This window comes from Myodes glareolus, chromosome 20 (assembly GCF_982192425.1).
Source record: "Myodes glareolus chromosome 20, mMyoGla1.1, whole genome shotgun sequence".
Classification (NCBI taxonomy): domain Eukaryota; kingdom Metazoa; phylum Chordata; class Mammalia; order Rodentia; family Cricetidae; genus Myodes; species Myodes glareolus.
In genome coordinates, this window is record NC_142045.1 from 45,774,141 (window position 1) to 45,785,170 (window position 11,030).

An 11,030-nucleotide genomic window follows, 5' to 3' on the forward strand; every position below is an offset into this window, starting at 1 on the left:
CTGCGCACCCTGCGCGCCCTTAGCAACGGCCCGCCCCCAGCGCCAGCCAGGAAAGGGAGGGTGGCTGTTGGGCTGCCCTGGCTCAGGCTGGGGAGCGGGTTGGGGTCATGGTGAGTGCTGCGGGACTCAGGTGTTTTTCCCAGTTTTCTGACTTTCGTGCCAGGATCCTTGGATGCCCTGGGGACAGAGGACAGAGGACAGAGGACAGAGATAGGTCCCCCTTTTCGTTTATCCTTCAATGCCAGTAGTGTATAGGAATGGTCCACATAAAGATACACCGCCCGGGAGACACAGGGGCCGGTGCCCAAATTGAGGAGCTTCAAGATAGGGATGCAAGAATGCGGGGCCACCAACAGCCAGTGGGCCATCAACTCAACGACAGATGGGAAGGGGCCATTGACTCAGTCCTGATGGTCAGGGTTCCACCAACTCAGGCCACTCACAGATAAGGGACCACTGACTTCTGAGAAAAGGCAGACTCAGATGGCTGCCCTAGGATCTAAGAAGACTACTCATCAAAATTCGCAGCTCTAGAACCAAGAATCCACAGCAAATAACTAATATAAAGCAGGCCACTTAGATCCACAGTCACTTCCAGGACTTTCTCACTTCCGCCTGCAGAAAGAAGAATCTATAGTGGTTCTGTGGCCCTGCTTGGTGATAGAATGAAGCAAACAGCAGAAGGACCTTCACTTCCACATCATTAAACCAAACATTCTCATCCAGATCTGTGGAGTGGCTGTTCACCAAAACCATGGTTTTTCACTTTTGGGCTTCTGTAGCGTAGGACCCTTGCTAGTGGAGAGTAGGGGGTGATAACTGTGTTCTCGTAAACATTCCTCTGGCAAACACTGTGCTACATATGTGAGCACACCTTCCTCAAGTTAATACTTTTCCGATAAACTGAGACTAACTGCTTTGTGAGACAACGCCACACAGTCCTGTGCTGTCTTCCTTAGCTGCTGCTTCTCTCTTCAGAGGCTCTGGTTTTATGAGGAAAATCTAAATGATAAAGAAATAACACCACACTTTCAATCAAGAGATTAATAACCCTACCTAGGGGGTTTAGGCAGGAGGATTGAGAGTTCCAAGCCAGTCTGGGCTCCATAGGAAAACCTTGTCTCAAAAGACGGGAAAAAAAAAGATATTAGTAACCACAATCATTAACAAGGTGGGGGGGGGAAGCTCATTCTATAGGAGGGAATGGGATACTTGAATTTGCACATTGTAGTAATATAGTTTCCATCCACTTGTATGCTTATTGCAGGCATCCAGCTATCGAACAACTTTAGACCAATGGAAGAAAAAAGCAGCAAAAGTAGAATTGAGTGATGACCAAAAAAGAGAAATAAAAGAGGCCTTTGACTTATTCGACGTGGATGGGTCTGGGACCATAGATGTGAAAGAGCTGAAGGTTCTGGAATTATTTTCAGGACATTTGAAAAACCACGTGTGTGTGTGTGTGTGTGTGTGTGTGTGTGTGTGTGTGTGTGTGTGTGTGTTTGGCTTGTGGGGATGGAACCCAGGGCTCTCCCACTAGGCTTGCCCATAACCTGTATCTGTGGTACTCTTTACACCTTAACGGCAGTCTTCTGGAAAGTATGTATGTTTACCTGCCCTGAGTCAACAACACAGTATCTTTTAACGTTTTAGTTGTGCCCTTGGTTGATGGGTACGTCAAGACCCAGAATAATCAAGGTTGTGTACTCTGCCACAGTAGGGTTGGCTCTATGCTCAGATTTTGTTAGAGAACAAAGAAGCTATTAATTAGTAACTGAAAAGCTCAAAATGAGATCACGGCATATTAAAATAAATTCCCTTCCTGTTGCAGATTGCAATGCGGGCCTTAGGATTTGAGCCAAAGAAAGAAGAAATTAGACAAATGATAGCAGAAATCGACAAAGAAGGGACTGGCACGATTTGTTTTGAAGATTTTTTTGCCATTATAAGTGTGAAAATGGTATAGTCACTCTACTTTTCAAAGAAATGCTCTCAGAGCCCTATGCATGTCTGGGTATGGAACATAGAGATTTCATGGAGGGGTTGGAAATGGGTGCTCACGGGTGGGTGGGATATGATAACACTGCAAGAACGGATGTTTTCAGGGTGGTAAAGACCGTAGAGAAGACTTCTCTCGGGAAATACTGACATAGGGCAAAATGGAAGGAGCCCAAACTTGAAACCTTGTCCCTGGCAATCACTGAGTGCCCACTTTTGCCACTGCCCCTGAAAACAGCCCTGGATAAGCTTGCTGTCTTATGTGCTTCAACGGCGGGTGTGGGCTCGTCGGAATAATTGTGAAAGAGCTCTAGGCTGAGAACTCAGCCTCCTGCTACAAATACGCACATACAGCTCTAGAATTACAGACCTACTAAGTCCAGCGTGATAGAACAAATAAACAAATTAACCAATGACATTTCGTTTCCTAAAGAATGAAAAGGATGAGAAAGAAGAAATCCTGAAGGCTTTTAAATTAATTGATGACGACGCTACTGGCACCATATCACTGAATAACATCAAGAGGGTCGCCAAGGAACTGGGGGAAAACGTAACAGAAGAAGAATTGCAGGTAAATCTTGTTTACTTTGTAATTATGACGTGTGTGTGTGTGTGATTTCACACGTTTTGTGTAGCTTAGTTGAACTGACACAGTCAAGCAAAAATTCTCGCCGCGTTTCCATCGTTATGTGTTTTCAGTGGTTTCCGGCTACCGTGTCACGTTTCGTGTTACAGGAAATGCTCGATGAAGCCGACCGTGATGGTGACGGAGAGATTAACGAGGAAGAGTTTTTGAGGATGATGAAGAAGACCAGTCTTTATTAGCTCTGCTTTCTGGCTTCGAGGACGTGTGCACAGTTTGCCTGTTAAGTAGTTCAGTAATGTAGTACTTTATAGCTCATTCATCTCCGTTTCTAGTTTATATGCTCAGGTTAGTCCCTTGGTGTCTAATCCATGCAAGAAGTTATGTGTCCCCACCAATGAATGCCATTAAGTCTGTAACAGTAAGAATAAAAAAAAAGCATGACTTATTTGAACCTTGACCCCCCCCCCCAAAACAGTATTTTCACATGCTATTTTTAAAGCTCTAGGTTCCAAAGACATTTAAATTTTTATTTTTCAGTTTAATAAACTTGGCTCCCTGGTGTGGGAAGTCCTTCTGTATATGTGTTGCTTTTATTGGTTAATGAATAAAACTGCTTTGGCCTATGGCAGAGCAGGATAGAGTAAGGCAGAAATTCCAAGTAAAAAGAGGAGGAAAAAAGGCAGAGTCAGGGAGACGCCCTGTAGCCACCGAAGGAGACAGAAACACCGGAACCTTGCCGGTAAACCACAAGCCTTGTGGTTATACACAAAATAATAGGAATGGGCTAATTTAAGATGTAAGAGTTAGTTAAAAAGAAGCCTAAGCTATTGGCCAAGCAGTGTTGTAATTAATATAGTTTCTGTGTAGTTATTTCGGGTCTGGGCAGCTGGGAACAAGCAAGCGGTCTTTGCCTGCAGCTCCCACATCCCAGTGAAATTGTTCATAACAAACCTGAAAGCAATATTTTCCATTGTTTCCTTTTGTGTGACTTTTTTAAAAAAAATTGACAATTTGTTTTGTTAATAATTTCTTCAAATATGTAAATTATTAATAAAACTACGGATATTCAGTGTTTCTAATTTTCTTCTAGTAATTACGGCTGTGTTTTGAAGGAGACTTTCTACCCCAGTTCAAGCAACATGGTAATGGGTTCTTTAAGAGATGAGGCCATTAGAGTTCCCCCTTTATTAATGAGGTTAAGACACCTTTAAAGAGTCTGCAAGCCTTATGGGATGACTCAGCAGGTCAGACACTTGTCACCATGCCTGACAACCTGAATTTGGTCTTACAGTGTGTGACCTCAGTGTTACAGTGTGTGAGCGCACATAACACATAAATATAATTTAAATTTATTATTAAGTGTATGGGTGTTTTTACCTGTATATAAGTCTGTGTACCACTTGAGGGTCTGGTGCCGGCAGAGGCCAGAAGAGGGCTTTAGAATTTTAGGTTTTGAGTTGCTATGTGGGTGCTGAGAATTGAACCCCAGCCTGTGTTCTTAACTGCTGAGTCGTCTGTCCAATCCCCATAAATGTAATTTTAAAAAATTAAGTATACTTAAAGAGGTGCTTGCACCCTTGTGTTCTGTCGTGGGTGCTCATAGAGAAGTCATCACAGACTAACATCAGTCCTTTTGTCATGGACTACCTAGCATGTGACACTTGGCTGTGAACAAAACTGAAGGACAAACATAGTTAGGATCACCCAGGAACTATTTTGAATGCTGTTTAAGGTGAGTTCTGTAGACAGAAGTTTCTGTCCCACCAGCAGCTCCCAAATACATACTGAGGCTTAGTTGCAAATGCTTGGCCAATAGCTCAGGCTTGTTTAGCTAACTCTTACATTTAAATTAACTCATTTCTTTTCTACCCTCTGTCATGTGACTCATGGCTTGTTACCTTATTTTCTGCACATCTTGCTTCCTCTGTGTCTGCTGGTGTCTCCTCTGACTCTGCCTTTCTTCCTCCCAGCTCTCTGAGTTTGGATTTCCTGTCTAACTTCATCCTGTTCAGTCACTGGCCAATTAGCTTCTTTAGTAAACAATCAGAATAATATATATTCGCAGTGTACAGAAGGATTATTTCACAGCATTTACCCACTTTTGTCTAATTAAAAAGAAAGGTTTTAACCTTAACAAGGTACAGCTATATATAAAACAAAACATTTATTAAGTAAGAATTGCAGTTACAACATTCAGTCCATCTGTATTTGGCAAAATTAGAGACAATGTTCTATTATTTATCTTATCTTTGTGAGTCTAACATTTTATACCTAATTTACCTTTAATCATTACTAAGGAAAACTTTAACTATGAGTATCCAGTCTTCAACTTTGTCAAACACCACAGAAGGGTGAAATATTACCTGATGACAGAGACATCTGATTGGATAATCACTCTAGGTTCTTCAGTACTATTGGGTCATCCAACTTTGGTCTACACACCTGGTATAGCTGACAGACATTTCTGAGAAACAGGGAATTGGGAAGGACTGTCCTACCTAGTCTTGGCAAAGATTGTAGTCTCTTTTGTTTCTTGCAGGTTCAGTTTGGACAATATATTGCCAGCAATTGAGGAAAGAGCCGTTTCTTTTCCTGAATGACTGGCTTTTATCTTAAAGAAAGCAAACTCTATATGGAGTTTCTTTGATGCCCATCATCTTCCCTGAAGTAGATTGGTACTGCCAGGAGCAGATATGTCTCATTGTCATGAAAAGCCTTAGGTTCTAAAACATATTTTGTAGGCCTTTGAAGTGTTTGAAGTCTCTATATATCTGTCTAGATATATCTGTTTAACCTTGAAAAGATTCCTAACATAACTACAAGTTTGACTATTATAGATGACCATTAGTCTGTATTTCTTAATTATACATTACATTTTAATACCCTAAACAAGAGTAGAAACATATATACAGCATAACAAAATTAACCTTAAATTTGTATCTATATACCAAAATCCATACCAATGTAAAATATTTAAGATTAGTAGTTGGTTTTTTTTTTAGTTTAAAAGTAGATTCAATAATCTACCATTGGATCCTATCATTTCTCTCTCCCCTTTTCTTTTTAGAATTAGATCTCTGAACCTAATCTCTTCAATTTAGCTTTTACTCTTTTTTTTGACTAAGACAAATAAAAACTTGTAACTAACCCCTCTTATGCCATAATAAACATCCATAACATATTTTTGGGGAATGTGGGCATTGTTCTCTAGACTGTTTCCTGTTGTTTGGGGGTGCTGGTAATCTTTGGACCCTGAGAAAATTTAGGATAATTGTTAAGTCTTGACTGCAGTATTCTGTGAGGCTGGATCATCTTAGTCAGCAACCTTGAAGCTGTTCTGGATGCTAGATCACCTGGGTCATTTGTTTTTATTGGTGTCTGGTCCCCTTGTTCTGAAAATACATAAACTTTTAAAGGTAACATACATATCTGCACTAATAGATGTATAGACTGTACATTGTAGATTATTAAGCCAAAGATGATTTTTTTTGTTATGTGTTTGAGCAGGTAAAATACACATCCTGTGCCTTGTAGTTCTTCTAGGTTTATTTCTTTATTTGGAGCCAGGATTTCATGGGGATTTTTCCTCAATAAAACCTGATCATCTTAATTTTGAGTAAATCCACAATCTTTTATTTTCTGTGGAAATAAAAGCATAACCCCTTCCCCAAAGTAACATATCTTTTGACTTAAATTTTGAAGTCAAAATATTTTTAAAATATGTCGGCTGGTTTAATCTAGCACCTTTTATAAACCAGTGTCCCTTAGCAGTCAAAAAACATTTAAAGACAACACAATAGCACACAGGATCCAGACTCTGTGCATTTTTCATCTTTATGTGACTTATTTTTTTCTATCACTTTACTCCTTTTTAAAGGACTTTACTAATATTTTAAAATTATATGCTTCTTTTCTATAACTATCTATACCTTCTCTTTTCTCTCCCAACTCCATGGATCTTTTTTTCATCAGAATCTCTTTTTATTGTGTATCTGTAATCTTTTTCTGGCAGAATGAGCCTTTAACCTGTTGATCTGCATGGCTAGGACCAAAGCCTCTGCTTTGGTGGCTGGCTCTGCCCCTCTTGGTTCCCTGGGAACCTCACTTCCTTGTGGAGCGATGCCATGTTTATTGCCCCAACTCTGGGGAGTCTTTGAGCCCATGCTGTCACTGAGTAGTGCACAGCCTGGTGCTCATAAATTCCATTTAATTGTTCAGTAGCAGGGCCTCTTAAAAGAGCCGTACTGGTTTTTGCCACTAGCATGGAGACAGGAAGCTGTCTCTTAAAGGAAGCACGTCTCTGCTTACCACTAGCAAACAGAACCTGCCTTTAAAAAGTCAGTTACCAAGAAGCCATGCATGACTCCATTTTTGCGTGTTTAGAATCCTTATTTAAACTTTGGCAGATTTTACGTGGTAATTCCAGACCCACATTGGAATGCCATTTGTTTGCAGAAGTTTCTGCCCCACCATTAGCTCCCAAATAAACACTCTGAGATTTATATTAATTACAAACGCTCAGCCAATCGCCCAGGCTTGTTACTAGCCAACTCTTAGACTTAAATTAACCCATATTTCTTATGGACCCTTTGCTATGTGGCTTTTGCCTCATTTTCTACATATCCTGCTTTCTCTGTATCTGCTGGTGTCTCCTCTGACTTCATCCTTCATCCTCCCAGAATTCTGAGTTTGGCTTTCCAGCCTAATCTTATTCTGTTCAGTTATTGGCCAGTCAGTTTCTTTATTAAACAGTCAGAATAATATATATTCACAGTGTACAAAAGGATTATTGCACAGTAGAGTCCCATCTAAATTTTTTTTTACTGGACTCAACTACCAGCCAATTTAAATCAGATCCAGTATGGTATATAACATATTTTTTTCTCATTATGAAACCTAGTTTAGCCTTGGGCTCATGATCTCCTCCTGCCTCATTCTTGTAGGCATTTGGATTGTAAATTTGTGTACCACACCACATTTGATGTTTAAGAGATTAAACTAATTTTCCTTTGAGTGTTCATGGTTGAGCATTGAGCTTTATTCTACTTCCAGCCATTTTAATGAAGGTTTGTAAACTGACCATAGTCTATGGATTAGTTCAGTATCTTCTGATCCAAAGAGAAATGTAAATGTTTTAGAAAAATAATTTGTCTGGTACCAATGTACTGGAGTTGCTGGGCGACAGCTTGCAGGAAAAACCTGTTAGGAGAGTGTTTATCCCTCCAGGGGCGGTGGGACCTGGGGTTGCGGAGCCTAAAAATAAGGTGTGGGCTAAAGTCCCATGCAATAGCCAGCTTTGTTCAGAGCATCAGAGAGTTTTCTCTAAGGGTTAAGAAGAGTCACCTGAGTAGAGTGTGCAGTCACAAGGGCAAGCTGGAAATGATGGGCAAGCCACACGTGGCAAAAACATGTTCCACAGAGGCAGCATATAAGCAAATACCAACAGCCAGTTGTAAAGAACAGTCTGAAGTGAGCTCACTCCTGTGCGCTACACCTGGGAGGAGCATGAAAACCCATCCCAAGAGCAATTCCATGTTCTGAAGAAACTGAGGTGGCAAGACTTGTTTTCTTGGAGTTTTTTCATAAGCACCCAGAATTCTTGCATGATTCCGTTCTTGGACTGTGTTCCAACAAGCCAGGAAGGCAGGACTAAGTCCCCTTGGCTTAGAAAATGAGTTCCATTCAAACCTCTCCTCACTTGGCCTTGTTTTAGCTACTCTGAGGAAATGTTCCTGTGGAGCCACAGCGCGGTGCTGATAACTTAGCTGAAGTCCCTCCTCCTTCCACCCTCTGGGGAACTGGGATCAGGGAGTCTGAATGACTAGAAGTCAGACCCTAGACCCCTAACTCTGCTGCACTCACCAGATCCCGAAACTGGAGTTTTCTCTCTAACAAACAATGCCGATAGTTTATACTTCCAAGGGAAGAAAAAAACCAGAATTTTGTTATTTGGAGCAAGAAAGGAAGGGACACTTCAGAAAATGACTATAGTGAGAAAAAATGAAGCTAAACAGAAAAACATTTTTAAAATAGTATTTGTAAATTCAGTGGTAGGGAGGTGTGATGTGGCAGTAAGAGTCAAGACAAATACTTGGAAGTTCAGTGGTGTGTTCTCTTCAGAACATGAGATACTTAATGTCTTGTATCAAAACATTCTCCCTCAGTTTTACCTGGTTTTCTTGGGACAGTTCACTTTGGCTTGATTTATTTTTTAAAACAAGGTTAGTATTTGTCCAATGAGTAAAACCACGGAGAGCGACACTAACAGCATTAGGTGAGCACAAGTTTCAACACTGGAATTAGTGGCTTTGTTGAGCGCGCTGGGGGACCAAACTCTCCCACTAGAGGGCATTAAGGTCGTGTCTCAGTGCCCAGTGAGGGTGTGGCCTGATTTATGCTCATCAGGACAGCTTTGTTAAAGTGGTGATGCTTTTAGAGACAGACCAATGTGAAAACTGTAACTCATCCAGTAAGCTGCATTATTCTTTAACCTACTTCCCTGATAACTGATCATTTATGCAAATGCCGTCAACTGTTTCCCTTACAATCCTATTCTATCCTATAATTATAGTCACTGAATATTCAGGGGAAAATATTTGACAATTTGAGGCAGAATTTCCCTCCTAACACACTTGCAAAGATGCCTGCTGTTTCCTCTGAGTGTAAGTAGGAGGAACTAAATTACTTGATATGAATATAGCTTTAAAGGAGTTTCATTAGACAGTTGACAAGCACATGATTTGAGAAAGCAGGGAGATGTGTGAGCTTTATTTGCCACACTTCTGTGTTATTTGAATTTTTATGAACAAAATTTTTAAAACTGTAAGCTAAAAAGGAAAACTCAATTACATGTACAAATGAGGCTAAAGCAATACTTATTAAAGTGAATTTTAACATTTAGATATATAATCTGCCTAGATATGGAGAAACAGAGCACCAGCAGGTCATTAGTAGACATTCCTCAACAGCCCAAAAGAAGCGTGTGTTACACTGATCTTCAGGGGGGCTTTTCTCTTTCTCTGTATGGCACTGGGAGAGAATAGGAGCTATTTTTCATTCTAATTTTGAAATGAGGAAATGAGAAGTATTGTAAATAAATAAGCTATTTATTTAATATAAAATTTAAAAAGAAATATATTTGATTCGGTGTTATTCTAAATATACCAGTTTATTTGACAATTAAACATGTTTTCCACATTTCATAAATGAGTTAGAACTTGGCATGGTGGTACATACCTTTAATTCCAGCTCTCAGGAGGCCGAGGCAGATGGAGCTCTGTGAGTTCAAGGCCAGTCTGGTCTACAAAGCAAGTTCTAGGATAGCCAAAGCTATTACACATAGAAACCCTGTTTTGAAGAGAGAGAGAGTTAGTAAAAGGATATATAACTCAATTCGAAGAAATCTAACAAGTACAAAGAAGAAAGAATATAGAATTAAGAAACATTCATAGTCAAAATATATTATGTTCATCATAAGGTTCTTTATATTAATTTTAAGCTGATGGAAATATATGCATATGTAATATATATATATATATATATATATATATATATATATATATATATAATTTTTGAGACAGGGTTTCTTCTTGTAACATCCTTAGCTGCCCTGCAATTAGTTCTGTAGCCCAGGCTGGCCTCAAACTCACAGAGATCTGCCTGCCTCTGCCTCCTGAGTGCTGGCATTGAAGGCGTGTGCCACCACAACCTGGCCAGTATATTACTTTTTAATAAAAACCTGTAAGTACTTTTTAACTTCTCTTAGACATGTATCATGAACATATTAAATGCCAAACCATGTAAATATGATAAAGTCCAAATGTACAAATGTAAATAGCTACCGCGTAATCCCACCCACAGACGTCCAGCAGGGCATTCAATGTGATATAAGAAGGAACATCGCCTGACTGTTCTCAATGCTAACCCGAGTGACAAGCCTCCTTCCCAAAGCACTGGAGTTAAACCATCCTTGCCAGAAGGGGATTATCATGGCAGCATCTGAGTGGAGAACTCAGGGAATCCTGGGACAAGAGTGAGCCTTCAGCGTTGCCATGATGGGATTTTAAATGGAGTCTGAATAAATAGTTAAGCAGGAAAACAAACTTCGCTTTTTCCCATAAATAAAGGTTCTGGTGATGGAACTTTGGGACATACTAGAAAATCAGCCAAACGTGAACAATAGGAAAAGATAATGATCTAACGAGCGAGAGCCCATTTTTAAATCCACATTAGCTAAGCTTGTGGTAGGTGTGATAGATAATAATGTTTAACATCATCTTCTCAATAAACTTGTAGTATGAACTTAAACATAAGCTACATATTTAGATGTAATCTCTCGGCATAATTTAGTCATTCTTTGAGGCATCCTTCACTTCATGAAATTGAGTTAAAGAATCCCACCAGGTATCTTACATGGCTGATTCTAATTGATGGCAAAATTCTGAGG

General features: G+C 39.9%; 1 protein-coding gene across 1 annotated transcript; it reads left to right on the plus strand.

Moving 5' to 3' along the window:
* The first annotated feature begins 35 nt into the window (after window positions 1-35).
* Window positions 36-3,162, plus strand: LOC125393974 (centrin-4). The gene is made up of 5 exons (XM_087899402.1): window positions 36-110; window positions 1,268-1,414; window positions 1,832-1,960; window positions 2,432-2,569; window positions 2,734-3,162. Exons 1-5 carry the CDS (start codon window positions 108-110, stop codon window positions 2,821-2,823), a joined length of 507 nt encoding a protein of 168 aa, XP_087755528.1. The 5' UTR covers window positions 36-107; the 3' UTR covers window positions 2,824-3,162.
* Window positions 3,163-11,030: the final 7,868 nt, after the last annotated feature.

Coding starts and splice junctions, on each gene's coding strand:
- LOC125393974 (XM_087899402.1), top strand. Junction 1,415..1,831: donor TAGATGTGAAAGAGCTGAAG/GTTCTGGAATTA, acceptor TTCCTGTTGCAG/ATTGCAATGCGGGCCTTAGG. Junction 1,961..2,431: donor CCATTATAAGTGTGAAAATG/GTATAGTCACTC, acceptor CGTTTCCTAAAG/AATGAAAAGGATGAGAAAGA.